Source organism: Phalaenopsis equestris, unplaced genomic scaffold (assembly GCF_001263595.1).
Source record: "Phalaenopsis equestris unplaced genomic scaffold, ASM126359v1 Scaffold000606, whole genome shotgun sequence".
Taxonomy (NCBI): Eukaryota; Viridiplantae; Streptophyta; class Magnoliopsida; order Asparagales; family Orchidaceae; genus Phalaenopsis; species Phalaenopsis equestris.
In genome coordinates, this window is record NW_018165046.1 from 171,946 (window position 1) to 191,070 (window position 19,125).

General features: G+C 34.4%; 1 protein-coding gene across 1 annotated transcript in view; it reads right to left on the reverse strand.

The window, feature by feature from the left end:
• Nucleotides 1-16,342, reverse strand: part of LOC110029831 (DNA topoisomerase 1) — a 28,103-nt gene extending 11,761 nt beyond the window's left edge. Inside the window, exons 1-11 of the mRNA XM_020732291.1 lie at nucleotides 15,980-16,342; nucleotides 14,769-15,760; nucleotides 11,741-12,392; nucleotides 8,700-8,786; nucleotides 7,386-7,432; nucleotides 7,147-7,256; nucleotides 2,890-2,990; nucleotides 2,208-2,300; nucleotides 1,338-1,418; nucleotides 506-589; nucleotides 278-346 (exon numbers count right to left, since the gene is read on the reverse strand). Coding sequence (XP_020587950.1) covers nucleotides 278-346; nucleotides 506-589; nucleotides 1,338-1,418; nucleotides 2,208-2,300; nucleotides 2,890-2,990; nucleotides 7,147-7,256; nucleotides 7,386-7,432; nucleotides 8,700-8,786; nucleotides 11,741-12,392; nucleotides 14,769-15,760; nucleotides 15,980-16,063 — 2,400 coding nt within the window. The 5' untranslated portion in view covers nucleotides 16,064-16,342. The remainder of the gene's footprint in view (nucleotides 1-277; nucleotides 347-505; nucleotides 590-1,337; nucleotides 1,419-2,207; nucleotides 2,301-2,889; nucleotides 2,991-7,146; nucleotides 7,257-7,385; nucleotides 7,433-8,699; nucleotides 8,787-11,740; nucleotides 12,393-14,768; nucleotides 15,761-15,979) is intronic.
• Between the last annotated feature and the right edge of the window lie 2,783 nt (nucleotides 16,343-19,125).

Genomic DNA, 19,125 nt, shown 5'->3' on the forward strand with positions numbered 1-19,125 from the left:
GGTGGGCAGCCCAGGACTTAAATACTGCTTTTCGGCCCTACACCTAGCTGATGTGGGACTATTTGTCCGTGACACACCGCATAAGAGATAAACAGAACAATATATATGATACGGGCTACCAAAAGAAAATTACATGTCTTAGTCAAAGATGATATTATGCATTTCTTATGAGTATTACTTCAACAACACTGAAATTATATCAATGTAAAAATTAAACTACCATGATATTTACAAGTATGGATATTATAAGCACAGTTGGCCCATAAGAAAATATTACCTGCAGGACTTTCATTATGGATGCATAAGTTGATGGTCGCCCAATTCCAAGTTCTTCTAACTTTTTAACCTAAATATATGATGTTCAAACATAACAAGTCAAAAAACAGTATTTTACACAACGCAATTTCTAGTTTAAACCATGTAACAGAACACAGTACAGGCGCATCATGAAGAAGTAAAACTTATAGACACGAAAACAAAGATAAAAGCTGATAAGAGAAATCACCAAGGCTCCCTCAGAGTATCGTGAAGGCGGTTTAGTATAATGCTGACTAAGATCCACCTTAACCAATGATAACGAATCCTTAACCTACCAATAAAAAACAAAGAGTAAGATGTTGATGTGTTAAGCATCAGGTTAAACTCTACAAATAATATAGATATTTATATGGATGAACTTTTCGCACCAATTGTAGGTAAATAATACTAACTAGAATTGTGTACCCAGACGTAAATACTCTAATAAAAAAAATATGCAAACATGCATAATTATATATGCCAAAAAGAGCAAATGCACATACAATCATATATGTTTATATCTGCGTGCTTACTCGTAAATTCATTTTTTTTATAATTAATCCATATGCACATCCGGTGGTTGTGATGCATAGATATTTAAAAATGTAGTTGGGAATGTATGTAGATGTGCATTTATAAGTGTACGAAGCAATGTTTGAAGATTATTATCTATATACATGCATGTAATTGAACTTAAAATGGAAGTACACAATAGAAACGCTTGCATATAGAAAAAAGTTGGCACAGATGTAAACTAAACTCAAATTAAATGACTTAATGTAAATAAAATAAAATATTTAGTAATTAAGTATCCAAATAATGAAGAAAAAGAATCCATGATCTAGGATTAAAAATAACAAAATTCAATAAATTTTGTTCCCTTCTAGTTTCAATAGTAAAGATGAACATGAAGGATTTTTAAAAAATTTTAAGCTCATACAAAAGGCCAACAGTTTCAATTGACAGTACTGAAGCCTTGCATTCATTCATTCTTCGAATATATATGACTAAAAATTTGATGCATGATGAGAATGATTTACCTTAAGTTCTTGTAGAGCCAGAAAAGCAGCCTCATCAGAGTCATCTTCCTTGTAATGACTTACGAGTCCAGCATCCTTATCCTGAAGTAATTAGATAAAAGTAAAGTTACTCAACCACTTCTAACAGATCCATGAAGGTTACTTCAGAAAGAAATTTACCTAAACAAGGGCATCAATGACGCAATCCATCAACATAACCTTCCCATAAATAATCATTGCTAATACCAAGAATAAGACTGACAGTTAAAGCTTCTTTATACACAGGACAGCCAATTTTTTTCTGTGAACTTTCCGATATGGATAATAACTTCGCACCAATATTTCTCTTGGGAGATATATGACCCAAAACTGTTTTACATCGTCGAGAAACTAAGTCCTCTATCTTACAGCAACAATATAGAGGAAAATTTTTAAGGCAACAGAAACTATTGAAGAAAACTATTGCAAACTTCTATCAACTTACACATTGTAAATAATCAAAAAGAATTTTCAGCAAATACAAATCTTGCATGATTACCAACATTGGCAACTTGCTAAATTACATATTAATCTTAATGAATTAAGAAGTATGCATTGATGAATGTTTACCTAATTTAATTAAAAGCCAAAACTAACATATAGAAGGAGGTTAGTCGATAGTCAAGAGAATAGACAAGGTAGGTAGTGGAGAGCATAGATAAGGATATATATGACAGTAAAAGTTGTCATACTATTGGCATAATTGAAAACAGAAAAGAATCTCCAAAAATACTAAAATCTCAGCTGCAATAAAAAAAAGAAAACAATCACAAGAGAACAAAAAAAAAAAAAGAATTTAGGTGAAAGTCAAAAACAGATGGTCACGTCTGTAAAACAAATGAGCCTCCATACCTTATAAACTGCTTCAAATCCAAGAAAACCAGTTCTTGAACCAGCTGATCTAAGGATTACATCTCCAGCCTTGTTTCCGACATCAACTTGAATCTACATTATGCCGGAAGGATGGACAAAATCAAAAGAAGAATTAAGTTTGATATGTCAAATAAAATGAAAAAATAAATGAAGGAAAAATGTGCAATATCCCACAAAATTTATAGCCATGTGAAAGATGCTACAAAAAGTAGGTCAAAACACCACAGCTGATGAGTAGAGAAAAAAGTAGAATTTTTCAAAGGTATATCATAGACTAACCTTCTTAAATTACATTAGGATTTTAGCCATACTTCTTATAAAATAGTGAAATTTGTCGCAAAAGTCCTTGCAGAACTTCTTTCTACAAGGTTCTATTGGAGTTCATGAATTTTTATTGTCTTCTAGAAGCAGCTATTTTTTGGGATCCCATATTTTGCTTGTTTTGTAGCGATATATTTTGTTCAGTAAATTTTTTTTCATTTCATTATAATAAATTAACCTTTATGTAACATTTTTTATTCAATTTAATGAAAAAGATGCTTGCACCCAGTTATTCCATCGAAATAAAAATGTATATCAAGTAAACCTCTACAATTATCTAATAAATAAAAGCATTGGAAGATTAACAGGAAATGGGCATCTAAAAGCAATAAAACCACACCATATCAATTGAGGCAGGTTCCATTTGACATGCCATAGTTCTACACCATATAAGACTGTACAACTTCAAGGAATCGCCATCAAGTATTCCTGCTAGACTAGCTGTAAGGAAGATTAAGAATGAGATCTAAAAAAATCAAATGACTGCTAATAATGATGCGGCAAAAAAATTAAGAAGTAGCACTTTAGTGGCCAAAGAAACATGCATCTGTAAACTTTCTATCCAAATAAAAATTAGTATGCGCATTCTGAAATAAATTAAAATACGATATTGATAATAACTTAAAGCAAAAAAATAGTTAAAAAGAAATAAACACAATTTATTTTTGCAATCACTAAAAGAAAAGATTAAATGTAGGAAGTGATGCTTTATTTGGCCAATATTTCAAGATAAATAGTTAAGCTGATTAGCTCCATCGTAAGTGCAGTAGAGGTCAGCATTATCATTAAGCAAAGGCTGCAAAATTATTTTGCCAGTACACCTTCAAACACAAAAATAGCTCTTTGAGTTCAATGCATATCACACAGTGAGGTAAAAAGGCTAGCTAGGATGTAAGTCCAGAAGAAAACTTAAACGGCATGGAGCATGGTATAATTCTTAATGGTAGATAAAAGCATCTGGATTTGTAGAGTCATTCACGCATATCATCAATGAGATTACTATCAAACGGCCACTGCATGATTACACCAAAGTGCATCGCCATCTTTCAATATTTTTTTCTTTTCTGTACACCAACTGTCACTATATTGGATCAAAACTTATAGATCTATTCTCAAATCTCATTGCGGGTAGGGCTGTCAAAAAAGCTCGTTGTTCGCGAACAGTTCGTGTTCGGTTCGTCAATGAGTTCGTGTTCGATTCGTTCGATAAGTAAACGAGACAAACGCGAACAAATTTTTTTCGTTCGGTTAGTTAAACGAACCAAACATGAACAGTGATGCGTTCGTTCGTGTTCGAATCGTTATTGTTTGAAATATAAAATAATATAAAATAATTATATATAAAAAATTTATTATATTTTAAAACATTAAATTTTATAAATTATAATATATAATAAAATAATAATAATAATATATTAATATACTATAGCAGTAATATACTAATATAGATATTGAATATTTATATAATATAAGTTATATAATTAATATATAATATTATTTTTATATATTAATATTAGAGATGACAAACTAGCTCGTCGTTCGCGAACAGCTTGTGTTCGGTTCGTGTTCGGCTCGTTCGTTAAGAAACGAACACGAGCTTATTTCAAACAAACTAAATTTTAAATGAACCGAACACGAACACAAGCTTTGTTCGTTCGTGTTCGGTTCGTTTACACCCCTAATTGCGGGCTCCAAAATTTATGCCCAGCTCTTCTGAAAAAGTTTGTGATTTCAGGTCAGATTATATGAAAGCGGATCAATTTTTAGGTAATACAATACCCAGAGACTTTGCCCTCACATTTTGTGTGAGCTTTAAGATCTTAATTTGGGTTTTGCAAACTCCTAAAATAAATTATCCCGCTTGATGAAGAGAGAGAACAATCAAATAAAATTAAGTTCTTAGGCACTAAGAGCTTATCATATATTAACAGCGAATTTACTTTTAGCTTAAAAATTAAGATGACTTGAGGTGATGAAACGGAACAAGATTTCATAGTTTCATCACCTCAAGTCATCATAAACTATAGTCTATTTAGTCAGAGGGGTAGTAAACTCAACTAAATCGGACGATCCTTGTTAGCAAACATATGTTGCATTATCCTTGTAAACATGAGGTGGATACACATCTAAGAAAATAATTTTCGCTTGACCTTAAGCTAATAGAGGACTTTGTGCCGTATTAAGTGCATTCCATCATTCACCAATCAAAGTATTTGAACCGTTATGATACTTAGAAGCATTGGCAATAAAGACGGTCACGATCTTAAGAGTATTGTAGTGTCATTTGGCATTACAATCACCCAATCGGAGGACATGTGCCAGTGCCACACCCTTACTAGTATAAAATTTTATAATGATCATAGAAATACATTTGATATGATATTGGATTTTTATGAGCTTAAGTTTAAATTTGTCACACTCAAAAAATTATTATTGATGATGGATGTATTATTACTTTAAGCTAATGAGCAACCCCTCTTTTTCTTTTCTTTTTTTTTTTTTTTTGCATTTTTACAATTTCATTTAAAACTGTATTTTCTGGGAATTTAAGCCCAATGGTATTTACTTTAAGATTCGAGTGTATTTTGATGATAGTAATCTCTCCGATCAATTTTTTTAGTGCGGCCGTTATTGAAGTTATTTAAATGACTCCATCTAATTACTTCAAATCTTATTGGCTTTGCTTACTTCTAAAGGATTGGGTTCATAAATTGAGCTCATTATTTTATTTGTCGGGTACAATAGCAGCAAAAGTTTTATTTTTTGGATTTTTTTCTTCTGCTTATTTTCTTTTCTTTTTTTTTTTTTGGGTTCTCTTAGAGAGCAAGGGAGGGAACGAGGGTGGGATAAATATGGGGAGAAAGAGATGTAGAGAGGGTGGGAGAGGTAGAAGAATTTGGATAGAATTTAAGCAAAAGTTAATCTAAATCCTATAAACATTTAAAATTACAACTTTAAATCCTACCCGACATTTAAAAATTGATTCTCCTCAGTTTACCATAATCCCAAATTTACTAAATTTAAGCGTTAGGCAGCTTTATCTTAAGTTTGTAAGACTCTCACTAACTCTTCTTCTCTGGGCATTGCTTGGCCCATCGAATCTTCTCCAACAAGATCTTGAAACGACTTCCTCCTTAACTTGTTGCTAGCCATGTCGATGGCTTCTCCCTTGAGCTTCTAGCAGACCAACCTCTCTTCACGTGCCACTAGACACATCAATGCCTTCTTTGTGGAACTACTGACGCATCATCCTCGATTCTTCATTGCTGAGGTTTTCAAGAATTTGTGTGCGAGTTTGAGGGGCATGGGACAAACGAGAGTGAGAGAGTGGGGCTGGCTCATATAATAGATTTAGGCGCTTTATATATTTTATAATAAAAGGGTTTGGACGTCTAGCATTAGAAATGGAAGCCCCGAGTAGCATGGGCATAGAATAAGCAAAAAGTATAGGTATACAATTTTTCCCTTTATATTGCTATTTTAAAAATAATAAGTCTCGTTTAGGGAAAATTATTGACAAAATTTTCAATATCTTTCAATCTAAAAAAAATAGAGCATGTCTTTGCTGGTTATTCACATGGAAAGATCAGTCAACAATAAAGAACGAACAAAAAAATAATATGACATAGAGGAGAGTAAGGGAAATAAACTAATACAATGTAAAAGGAGAACTATGGAGTTTTAGAAGAAATGAATAAACACCTCAAAGGAGGATAAATACATGTTGAAAGGAAGAAAACATGGAGAAACTAAAGAATAAGCAAGAGGAAGTTCGTTTTTTTATTATTGAATTTCAACTCTCTTACTAAATATCATGTGATGTTAAGTAGAAAGAGCTCTTATGACCAAATTATAAAACTAACATCGAAAAAATTAAAAAGCTAACTGAATCGTAAACAAACATGTATTGACACAAATAAAACTTACTATTGAGAGCTTCTAGCACTACCAAACCGATTTCAAGTTGGTTGAGGGACTCATATCCTTCGCACTTGGTCCTCGGTTTATTGATTGAACACTTAAATTCTTAAAAAAAAAATCTAGAATTCATTCATGTTGAAGTGTCATAAAAGATACAAAGTCATTATTAACAATAATCCATTATGATATTTGAACTTATTATTGATGAGTTAAAATAACTTTGTTGCCTCTATAATTCTCATCCAAAAATCGTCCCTTTGTAAGTCATGCAAGGTTCCACAAAATGGAAAGTTAACATTTGAATGATTAGGTAGGTGATGCAACTTTTATCGCTCTTTTCTTTAATTTCATGCCCTATCCATCTTCTAGCCAATTACCAGAGACAAGGTTAAATCGAACTTTGGAAGATCACATTTTCAGATTATTTTACAATGTTCATAGGCTTCTCCTCTTGCACCGATTTTACATATTATATCAATTATAAAGAGTATTTTCTAATCAAAGTAAGCACGTACAAAAAGGAATACAAAAGAAATGTGGCCGCCTCCAATAAATGGCACATTTCAAAGCTTGATCTAAAACTTTAAACAAATGAAAGCATATTTCAAAGCTTGATCTAAAACTTTATACAAATGCGTTTGCATTTTAATATTCATAAATTTACGCAAAATATTACATGGTAACCTCCTTATATCGGTAGGTCTGATCGCTTCATGGGCTTCTTGTGCATTCTTCACTTTCTTGAAGTACTTCCGTATACCCTTTGAGGCAAATTTTCCACCATACCTATTTAAAAAGGCCATTATGATTTAGATAAAAATAAGATGATGTTTTGTTAGTGATATATTAATAGCACAAAAAAATATATTTAATTTCTTCCAAGCTATCAACAGTTCTAATCTAGATAAAACTCGCCTTTCTCCGACGAAGGAATTGATGTCCACTGCGGCTTCATTTGATATCTAATAACCGCTTGACAGTATTAGAACAAAGAAAAAAAATAATGACATGGTAAGGCATGTGTATGAGGAATATGATGCAACTTCTCTACATTTAGTAATACAATAGAGTATTTCTCAAAGAACAAATATTCAATGAATTAACAAATGAAAAGATCAAAATGCAATATTAGAAAGCAGGATTTGTACCCAAAAAAAATAAAGAATTATTGTAAACGTAGCTGAACAGACAACTAAACCAGCAGATCCAGTTATAATAACAATCAAACTCCTTCAAAAACAAATCATTCTGAAAATGATCTCCTTTTTAAAACATGTGAATTCTATATATTAATAGTAATGTGCCTTTTGACTGGTAAGTTACCAGTTAAAGCAATGTCAAAAATATGCTATAAATGTTATATCATCAATGATGGAATGGGCATATTATGATTAAATTAATGAATATTTATGAGTCATTAGGTATGTAATAGGTATGAAAAACTCATAGGTAGTCTATGAGTCATGTATTGTTTGTAGTCTCTATTGAGAACTATTAGGGCACACTAAATCAATAAAACCTGTCGTAATTTTCTTATTCTTCTTCTTCCTCTTCTTCTTGCAATCATGCACTTTCTTAGAGTAGAAAGCATCCTTGACATATCAAAATATCTCCGTACAATCGAAGGAACAAAGAGAAGTTAAAATGTTTTAAAGAAAAATTATTTGTTAGCCCAAACTTTGTACATCGAATATTATAAAACACAAGTTACACACAACCTCATAATTCTCAAAGAAGATAAGATGCATGTATATTATGATATGCATATATAAATAGCTGCGTTAAATACTAGAAAAAGTGTCATGTTTTTTTATGAAAAGTAGATATTCCATGAAAATAAATACAAAACTATGGATAAGTATGATAAATTGCTGATGAATAGAAGCCAAAGACATTGGATTCCTCCTAACAAAACAGCAAACAACCCCAAAGAGGGGTCAACAAGTTAAACAATAATAAACAACTTCAGATTCTTCAGACAATATTTTTTTTCCAGGCAGGAATTTTATGCAAAGTGAAAAAAAAAAGCCAAAGAAAAGATCTACAGGTTAAAAATCCAGTAAAATCATGAAAATAATGACAATCAAGCACCACAAATATATATATATATATATATATAAGCAGACCAAAAGATTTATCGATAAGGAAGCAGACAATAACAGAGAAAAAAAAAATATAAGTTGTGTTGCATTCCATCTTCCAACAATGTAAGATCAAACTGAAACCTACATGCATTCCATCCGTTCTCATGTAAGTTATCAACCCAGTAGCCTCCTTATCTGATAGCTTTATCCCCTCATACAACTGCTGTGCTAGCTGCATTTTCATCAAGTAATAAAGTAATTACTACAACAAAAAGCCCAGCAGAATAAAATAAAATAAAATAAAGCTCAGCAGAATAAAATAAAATAAAATATAGCTCAGCAGAATGAGCATCGCCCTCTCTTCAAAAAGAAAATGAAGCATAACTGAATAGTAAAAAGGGTTAAATTTACATACAAAGTACACAATTCTAATTATTTATTTACATATCTCACGCCTTGATGCGGGTGCAGGGGGTGCGGGAAACAAGCCAGCCGGCTGAACCGACTGGAATAAGAGTCAGTCCAGGGGAGCCCGACCGAAGATTCCAAAAGAATCAAGAGGCATTAAAGGAGGGCGGCACTTGCACCTTTCCTTTCGTGTCTCCCGCCTGTATCGAGCATCATCTGGAGAGGGCGGCATTGTCGCCTGCCCTTTTCTCCTCCTTCCTTTCTCGTTGTCTTCCCTTCTTGTTTTTGACCTAGCTAGGTCTATTTATATGCTTGTTTTCTGAGTTTATGGGGAGTTTTTTGTCGTGTTCTACTTTAAGATTTCTTGTGCAGAAAGTTATTCCTGCTCTACAGCTGTAACTGCGAAGGTGTTGGTGCTCCGGTTGTATCCTACTTCAATGTGGTGTTGTATCGTTCCTTTTACCATTCCTACCCCTCCTCCCCTCTCCACCAGTCGCCGGCCTCCCCATCGTTCATCTTAGCACCCAGCCAAGTGTTTACTCTTCCTATCCATCTCCCCAGACGTCACCCCAACCTTCAACCGCCCTGTTCCAACAGTCCAGCGTTGTTGTCCCCTGGCCTTTATCCAAGCCTCGGTCATCGTTGTTCTGAAGCAAAACCTACTGCCCAACCCTCTATCATTATTGTCTCTGCAGTTTCGCACCTTACCCTCGTTGTCTCTAGCATTCCTTTGCTGCCACCGCCCCTGCCAACCACCTCAATCCACCTAGCCGACCTCCACTACCCTCCACCGCCCTCGGAATACACCTTAGAGGTGTTTGCTTGTGTCGTTTATATTTTATGTTGTTATTTTCTGTTGTGTTGTGTTGTAACCCTATCCCTGTATCAATAAAAATTTGCTTTGTGTGTTTCCGCTGTTTTCCTACCTGATTTCGGTATCATGCCTATCTTCATATTTACACACATAGCACTTTGGTACTTTAGAAAAGGAATACTTTACATTTTAAAAGTGTAAATATTATTATTTTTATATTATATTAAAGTTTTGAGTGCTATGAGTAAATATGAATGTTTGGGTCTGAGGTAATGCAAATACATAAGAATTGTATGCAATGTGAGTGCCCCGCCTTAGAAAAAAAAACTAGAAGAGTATCAATGGCTTGAAGGAACTATTTCTATTAACCAAGAAAGACATAATTCATACAATAATAACAATATCCTTAGAACATGGTGGCAGCGCTCAATATAAGACTTAGTTCTGGTTAATTTTACAGTAATATGATTAAAACAAATAAATTAGAGCATCCCCCAAAAAACATACCTAAATAAGGCTGGATAGAAAATTACTAGTTAGAAAACCTAGCTGCAATGAGAATGGCACTGATTAAGTGCAGGAGATTTCATGAATAACATTATGTTATCAAACAAGTTGCTTGCCAGACAACTGTTAATATAGGCACATTGCATATAAGTACACAAGAATTGGTCTGGTGACATAAATATCCATAATGGCAATAACAAAAAAAGTGTAACCTAAAGACTGGTAGCTGCGGAGAAAGGGAAACACGTATTTGACAGTAATTAGTAATGTTTAAGAATTTTGAAAGAAAAAATCTTGAACCAAGATACTTTCATCGGAAGTTGTTCTAATCAACCAGACACAGAGAACATTAACGTTAGACAAATGTTTGTGTCAAACGGCATTCATTTTTCATGCCCAAAACAACTCTTCTTAAATTCAAACATACCTCAAACCCCCACCCTACATATTCCTTCTCAATATCAGCTTATTCAGTTCCACTTTTTCACAGCATAGCCATCTAATTATTGTGACCAAAAAAAAATTTTTTTTTTTTTCCATTTCAACCCTTTTTATCCCCAGCTAAGGGTACAACAACAACAACAAGCCTTTATCCCACTGAGTGGGGTCAGCAACATGAATCCTTTTTCTCCATTGTGTCCTATTGAGTGTCATATATTCATTTAATTCTAATAGATTAAGATCATTTTTTACAGAATATGCACAATTCTTTTTAGGTAAACCTCTCTCTTTCTTAATAAGTCAGAGCTAAAACATCTACTCTCCAAACCGGATCATCTGATGGTCAACGTTTAATGTGACCAAACCATCCAAGATGACTCTCTCTAATCTTGCCCGTCAATGAAGCTACACCAACCCCATCACAAATATATTAATTTCACATTTTGTCTCTAAGTCTCAAGCTACTCAACCACCTAAGCATTCTTATCCCAACAACACTTAACTTTGTTTTATGCTTCTCTTTTAAAGACCAAAATTGTTATATATTCCCAGCTAAAGATATATATAACAATTAACAAAGACAACGTTATATACAGTATAGTGCCCCCAAAAATTACTTTTAAAAAGTTAATCTTATCAGAAGATAGCCTTTCTTTGAATCTCTGTTCAACCAGATAGATACGTTTTTCGCTTCTTTTACCTATGATACATCTACAAGCACGCTTCATGTAGTATTAGTTCAGTAGAAAAGCTATAGCATTTTCACTAAGATCCTCAATAAATAGTTAAGGAAAGAATATCAAATGATCAATATCCTCAAATAATTTTAACTTACATTAAAATTAACAACAACTACTAAAGTTTCTATTTTATTACAAATATGACCATGCCCTAAGAATAATATCTATTTGGTAGCACATTTTTGGTTATAATCAACTCAAAGGAAAAGAGAAACACACTAAAATAATTAAAATATCTTAATATGGTACTTCAAGAAGAAACAAAAGTAAACTAACCTTCATTGTATGCACAGCTGTAAAATGCAATTTGTTCGCAGAATCTTGCTGAAGTGTTGATGTAATATAAGGCATTGGAGGATTTCTATGTACTTCACTTCTTTTAAAACCTAACACTTCAAATTTCGAGGTATTAATCTTCTTTTGTATGGCCTCTGCTTCTGTCTTAGAGATAATTGAAAGCTGGTCTAACCTTTTAGAGTTAAAGTGGGTTAAATTCGAAGAAATTGCAGATCTACCGAGATTATCTGAACAACTGCCACTGAATTTAGCTCCTATGGTCCAATACTCCTGTGGTTTAAACTGTTCGATTTCTGTTTCTCTGTTACATATCAGAGCCAAAGCCGCAGATTGGACTCGTCCTGCAGATTGGCAACCAGGCAATTTGCGCCATAGCAAAGGTGATATGCTAAATCCAATCAGATAATCGAGCGCACGACGAGCGAGATAAGCATTGACCAAGTTTGAGTCTATCTCTCGAGGAGTTTGTAGAGCAGATTTTATGGATGACTCAGTTATTTCATGAAATACAACCCTTGATACTGTAATGTTCTCATTTAAGGCGTCTTGCAGCCGTAACATCTCAATAATATGCCAAGCAATGGCTTCTCCTTCGCGGTCGGGATCAGAGGCTAATATTAAATTTTCTGCACTGAGAGACAGATGATAAATTGTGAAGTAGTATAAAAAAAAGTCATCCTCTACTTATGAAAAGGAAAAAAAAAAAGTTAACATGAGTAATAAAAATTAAATAATTTGAAATCTAATGAATAAGAAAAAGGTCACATGGATTAACATTCACGCTGCATTCATCTTTCTCAATTAAGGAGAACATACACATAAATTTTAATATTAGCTTGTTTTGCTTAAGTTTTCAGGGTCAAGATACATTGCTTAACTAACAGCAAGAGCACTGCAGTAATATTGAAGTTTTTAAGAGCTCCTACTTAAAAAGTGATAAAATGCAGCTACAACTAGCACTCTATGCTCAACAGTAACTTCCGAGTTAATCTTACCATAAACCTTAAAAGTTGGCATAAGATTTTTTTCCAAAAAAGCAGTGCACTTTATCAGTTGTAGAGTGTCATTATCAAAGTATACCATATCATTGCTATTTAGCTTCAGCTTACCAGTTGTATAATCCAACGTTACAAAGATTGCTATGGATATAAATTCTTCACAATTCATCATAAAACCTCTTAAGTAGATCGAAACCGAACTCTTAAACATCGAGACACCTTTTTGTGGAATTGTGGAATTTCGATAGAAACTCCAAAGTTAAGTGTGTTTGTACTGGAATAATCCTAGAATAGGTGACCTCCGGAGCAGTCACACCAATGGGGCAAAATTTTGTGGCCATTAGGCCAAAGTGGGCAATACCTTGATGGGTAAAAGTTCAAGTTGTCACAAATTGTATCAGAGCACTACAACAGCAGGAAGATGGGAACTAAGTGTCACACAGACAAAAGTGCTACAACACCATGAAAGCCACCTCTTAAACCCTGGATGGGACAAAGTGCTGCATGGTAGGAGCCACCTCTTGAATCTGTAGGGGCCACGTCTTGAATCTCATCTACATTGTGGATGACTCTAGGTAAAGAGAATTGATGAGGACATCAGGCAATTAAGTGAGAGATTGTGAAACCCCTTAATTATATTGAAACCAAACTCTACAAGGTTTCTTTTGGCATAGCGGTGAATTTCAATAAAAACTCCAAAATTAAGCGTGCTCGTGCTAGAACACTCTTTAGGATGAGTAATTGTCTATGAAGTTACATTAATGGGGCAAAACATGAGAATGTTAGGCCATTGACAGACAATACCTTGATGGGTGAGAGTTCATGCTATCACATTTTATGCTAGGGATCTTGCATACATTGGTTATAAGTTTAATAGAAACCTAATAAAAATGTTCCCTCGTGACAGAGTATCTCAGTTGTCACAGAGTTTATTAGTTATGGTAGTGTTTCTCTATAAAGCATAACATATATGAATGAAGTAAACATCAACCCACCAAAGATATTGAAATTTTAGATAAACCCAAAATTCCATGGTTGATTTGGTATTTTGGTTTCCAAATACCAGGTTTTAGCTCTTTCAATGACTAACTTCATTAAATTATAGTGATAGAAAAGAAAATTTTTAATCATGATAAACTCTTTGATTCTCATGATGTTTTATAACTGAAAGCCTCTAATTCATGCAAGAGAAAAAATCTCTAGAGAGATGACACTCCCAAGAGATGAACTATCCAAGAAGATGAGCTTGTTCAGTAGATGAACTCTCACTGAAGAAGATAAACTCATCCCGGGGATGAACCATCACATGAGATGAACTCGTCTAGAAAAACAACTCTCCTAAAAGAATGAACTCATACAAGAGAACAACTCTCCCACGAGATGAAGGAGATGAACTCACCCAATAAATGAATTTGCCCTGAAGATGAACTCGACATAGCATCGACCAAACTTACAGAGATATTGCCGAGGATGATAAGTCAGAGGATTTGCAAGAAAATAAGTATTGCTGAGGATGATAAGTCAGAGGATTTGCAAGAAAATAAGCATATCTTTGAAGGAAACTACAAATGAGTTGATAAGTTATTAGAAGAAAATTATAACGATGACACCAAAATAAGATAATAAAAATGGAAATAATATCACTTGGGTTTTGTGTTTACTAATAGCAACATTTGTAATGTTGTAATGTATGAATTAACTCATCTATAAATAAAGATGATCATTACATAAAAGACAATCAAACCCTGCATATAAAATAGCAATCTTTTTTTAGAGAATCTTCTCTTTGTTTCCTAGTTCTAACCCTTGTATTCAAACTTTTTCCTTGGGTGTGTTGGTCCACAGACAAATCAAGATCAAACAGTTATGATCATGACCATTTAGATGAACATGATTCTAATGGATGTGGCTATCCTCAAAAAAGATAAGATATAAGTTCCTAAGTAAATCAAAAGTGTATATCAACTTTTGCAGGGATTGCAAGAATGCTTGACAAAAAAGAAGCCTACCTGCTCAGTGCTATCTTTATGCTCTTCAGATGAGTCCATGCGCTAGAAGGCACTTCCCAGACTAAGCTAAAATTATCATCAGGACGTACAGATCCAGACCTTCTAGCCAAGTCCCTAACATGGCCATAACTAGCAAGGACTTCATACTTTTCACCAAGGTAGCCCTGGATTACTTTCGCTTTTGTCATGGACTCCACAACCACAACTGATTTCCCAGAAGGAGGATATAAAGGCCCCAATTGCTGATTCATAGTTTGTACTCCTTCATTGAATGTATTTGTACTCTTATTTTGTGTAATCGCACCAGCAACTCTTGTTTTCTTCACCCGTGAAGCTTTCTTCAGTTTTTTGGTTTCTACGGATGTCGAAGAGGAGCAAGGTTCAGAAGTTTCTTCATGTTTCTTGTTATTAGAATTCTTGACTTCCCTCGGAGAAGCCTTGCCGCCTATAATTTTAGCACGGCTCTTACTTAAACCTTTTTTATTTTCACCATCTTTCAAAACCTCCCTCTCACTAGATACTGCTTCTTCAGATCTTGCAACAGGCTGGGTAATAACCTCAGTGTCATTTTCATCTAAAACAGATGAAGCTTTCTTCCTCCTCTTCTTCGCAAGAAGAATTTGAGGTTTGGATTTTCTATCTCCATTAATGACATCTTTACCAACACCATCAGCTTTTGCAGATGGCTTTAGCTTATTTTCAATTGAAGAAAATGAACTTTTACTCAGAAATCCATGAGCAGGAAAACTAGTCTTATAACTATTTCCTCCAGCCAATATAGAGTTGAAACAATAAGCTTGCCGAACAGAACAAGAGAGGCCATCTCTCCAGTCCTTACTGAGGCAAAAAGAATAACTACATCTATTGCTGCAAACTGCCTGCAAACAATTTGCGGTTCTAATCTGCATTTCCATCCCAGATTTCTTGATGAAACCATTTGGTGTGTATGAGATGCAGGAACAAGGAAAATTTGGTACTGTCTTGAACTGGAGCTGCAAGAAAATTTCCTAAGCAAATTCAATAATCCAGTAGCTAATTCAAATTCGAACAAATTGTAGCATAAGTTAAAAATCCTGACAAACATCCCATTAGTTTCAAAATCATTTCCAATAAAACGATAATGATTTTATTCTTTAAAACCATAAATCCCAAGGCCATAAAGTTGGCGGCTTTCTTCAAATAAAATCAAACCCGCAAAAAAAAACACATACCATGGCTGGAGCAATGATGGAGCAATTATGGAATTCCCTATGAAAGCAGTTTGTAGATATGAGCCTACGAATCTGAATCGCCATGAGAGACTCCAGACGACCGACACACAATCAGCGACTTCAGGAGATTCCGATAACGCCGAAGGAAACCGCGAAAGGAATAGAGAGTCGGCAACTGGCCATGAGTAGCAGATAACGAGCTTGCGCAACCGTTCTTCACGACTCTAGAGGGAATTAGGGCTATTATAGTGCGGAGCTGCATCAGTAACACGGCATGGCGGCTATGATAGATGGATATCTGGGAAGAGAAACTTTTGGGAATTTGAAGGCGGAAGGAGATAGCGAGGGCTAAGGCTTTGGAATTAGTGCGGGAAACGGGGAGATGGTTAACCGATAGATAGCTCGGTTAGGGCTTCAAATTTTCAGCGAAGCCCAATTAAAACATTGGGCTCGGGAAGATGAGGCCCATCCAAACATTTGGCTAAGTTCTTCGTGGCAATTTTTTGAGTGTTTTATTGTTTAGATACTTTTATTTTATTATTTTATTTTTTTTTCAGAAAAAGTTTGTGATTAGAAATAACTTTCATAAGTGAATGTAATGGTGAAGTGCTTGTGAAAAAAAAATAGAGTATGATTTTTTAAAAAAATAAAAAATTTATAGCATTCATTAAAAAAATTCATATAATATGACACGAATTTTGATGCAAGTTGTATAAGAAGATTTTAGTTAAAAAAACATTGGTAATGAGAATGAAATGTTGTTAAAAGTGGGTATTTAATATGATCTCAAATGTGTTCAGATCAAGCATTTAAAATATAATTTGAAGCTTCAAAATATTTATTGAATTGTTAAATGATATTCAAATTTGACATGTTTATAATTAAATCGAGTGTCTCGTTGAAAGGAATCAAATAAGTTCAAGATCATTCAATTCTCAAATCGTCAAGACACTTGAAGGCTAAAAGAATGATCAGTGTGTTATGTATATAGAGCCAAAGCACCTCAAGATCTCGGCTCTTAGGTGTCGAGTTTGGGCTCATAAGTGACCATCTTTGGACGCTAACAAAAGGGGGGCGCCTTTGTGCTCCCTTTGGGTGCTCAACCGCCCATATTCTTGGCTCAGACAAAGATGTTGGTGCTTAAGCACCAACCTTAAGCATTCAAGCGCCTTTATTTTTTGGCGAAGACAAAGGACCCGACGTTTCAGCATCGGCCTTAAGCATTCAAGCGCTTGGTTTGTTGGGTGCAATCCAGAGAGCTCGTCGCATAGGCGCCATATCTGGGCACCTAAGTATCCGTTGCAGTTACTCCGTTTTCTGGGTTTTTAAACTAATTTCGAGTGGCGTAATGATGGGTTGGGTGTAGGTTTTCCTTTTATGTTCTTCAACGAGTTCCTGATGAAGGAGAGGAGTTAGAGAGGAGGATTTGTGGGATCTCAGCATGTGTTTTTGTGTCGAATCGGAAAAAGAATATTGTGAAGCGTCTTGTAAGTTTCTTCGTGTGAGTGTAGAGAAGAAGCTTGTCTGAGTCATTTGTAAAACTGTCTGATTTTCATCATGAATTTGTAGTTGTGTGGTTCCGTGATTTTTCTACCGTTTTCTGATTTTTTCACATAAATTCTCATATGTTATTTTTTATTGTTTTGATTTTGCTTATGTGTTTAAATTTATTTTTATGATTTTCTTATATCATATGATTCTATTTCGCAGTGAAACTAAAAGAGATTCTTTCAGAGTAGTTTCTCCAAACACAGTGATAAAAAAGAATGAACACAGACCTTCTGATTGAGTGTTTCGGGATTTTGGCTATATTTATCAAAAACACACTTCCGAATCATTATCAATAGAACCCCATTTTTAACATGAAGGAGAAAGAGAAGCTATGAGTTAAGCACATACTCTTAAAAAAAATAAATGGGAACATCCACCACCATATATTGTGACTAACCTTTTACCATGGTTCTTCTTCTCATTGAGTTATTGTTTGATATTTGTAACATGATCAAGATATTAAAATCACATTAAAATATATAGTGAATTATTTTAATTATGTCATAGCACGTAGTTTTTTACTCTTTTGAGTTTTCCAATTAACCTCATAGGTCTCTTTTTTAAATATTTCTTTTATTTGTGTGTGTGTGTGTGTGTTGGATTCTCATGCAATGTTGGTGATGCCCAAGCAAACTAAGCAATAATAAGAAAGCTAAATATTATTATGGAAATCAAAAAGAAATTACAAACAACATATGGAAATCTGAGATTGCAATAACTAATAGCACAAATCAGTTTAGGGATAAATCAGAGGTGGTGGTGGTCGTCGTGGTTGGCAAAAGTTTGGACAGTAGCGCAAAAATGTAAAAGCCAGTTGACAAGCTAAAAATAGCAAGACAATTGTTTCATCAGTGTCAAATATCAAGCAAACAACAAAGAGAAAAGTGGGAAGGCTATCTGGGGTGAAGGCAGGACGGATGAAATAATGGTGGCAGCAATGATAAAGGGTCAGACTGTCGTAGTTGTGAAGGTTGAGGGATGGAACAACAATGTCAACAAAGAGAAAGGATATATGCAAGAAAAACAACAAATAAGTATTGTTATGGCCAGCTACAATGGTGGGGCAATGCATGTTTGAAGCAGGAAGGATGTGAAAGAGTCGAGGAAGGATAAATACCATCTCAGGAGCGAGATACAGCTAGAGTGACACACCATCCTTGCAGGAGAATCGTCACATCGTAACAAGATATGGCCAGAGAATCACTCACTGTTGGATATATCCCAAAAAGGAAAACTTGGAGACACCAACGACTGTCCTGACAAATTCTCACAAAAACTAACTCTAGACATTCATGAAAGCAAATTTATAGTATATGATAATTATAAGTGAGGTCAAGGGACCGACCGACACTCCACATCAATGAAAAGCCTGATCGAACAGGTGCAGGCAAGCAGGTGGTTCAATCGCTTCAGATGCAGTTTTTTCCGAGTCACTGGAAGCCCACGTTTTCAGACTCGGTTGTTTCTACCTCAATGGACATTGATATGCTGCCCTACCACGTTAATCCTTTTATCATGCAATAATATATATATATATATATATATATATATATATATATATATCCAAATGAAGGCATGAATGGTCCCATAAGATC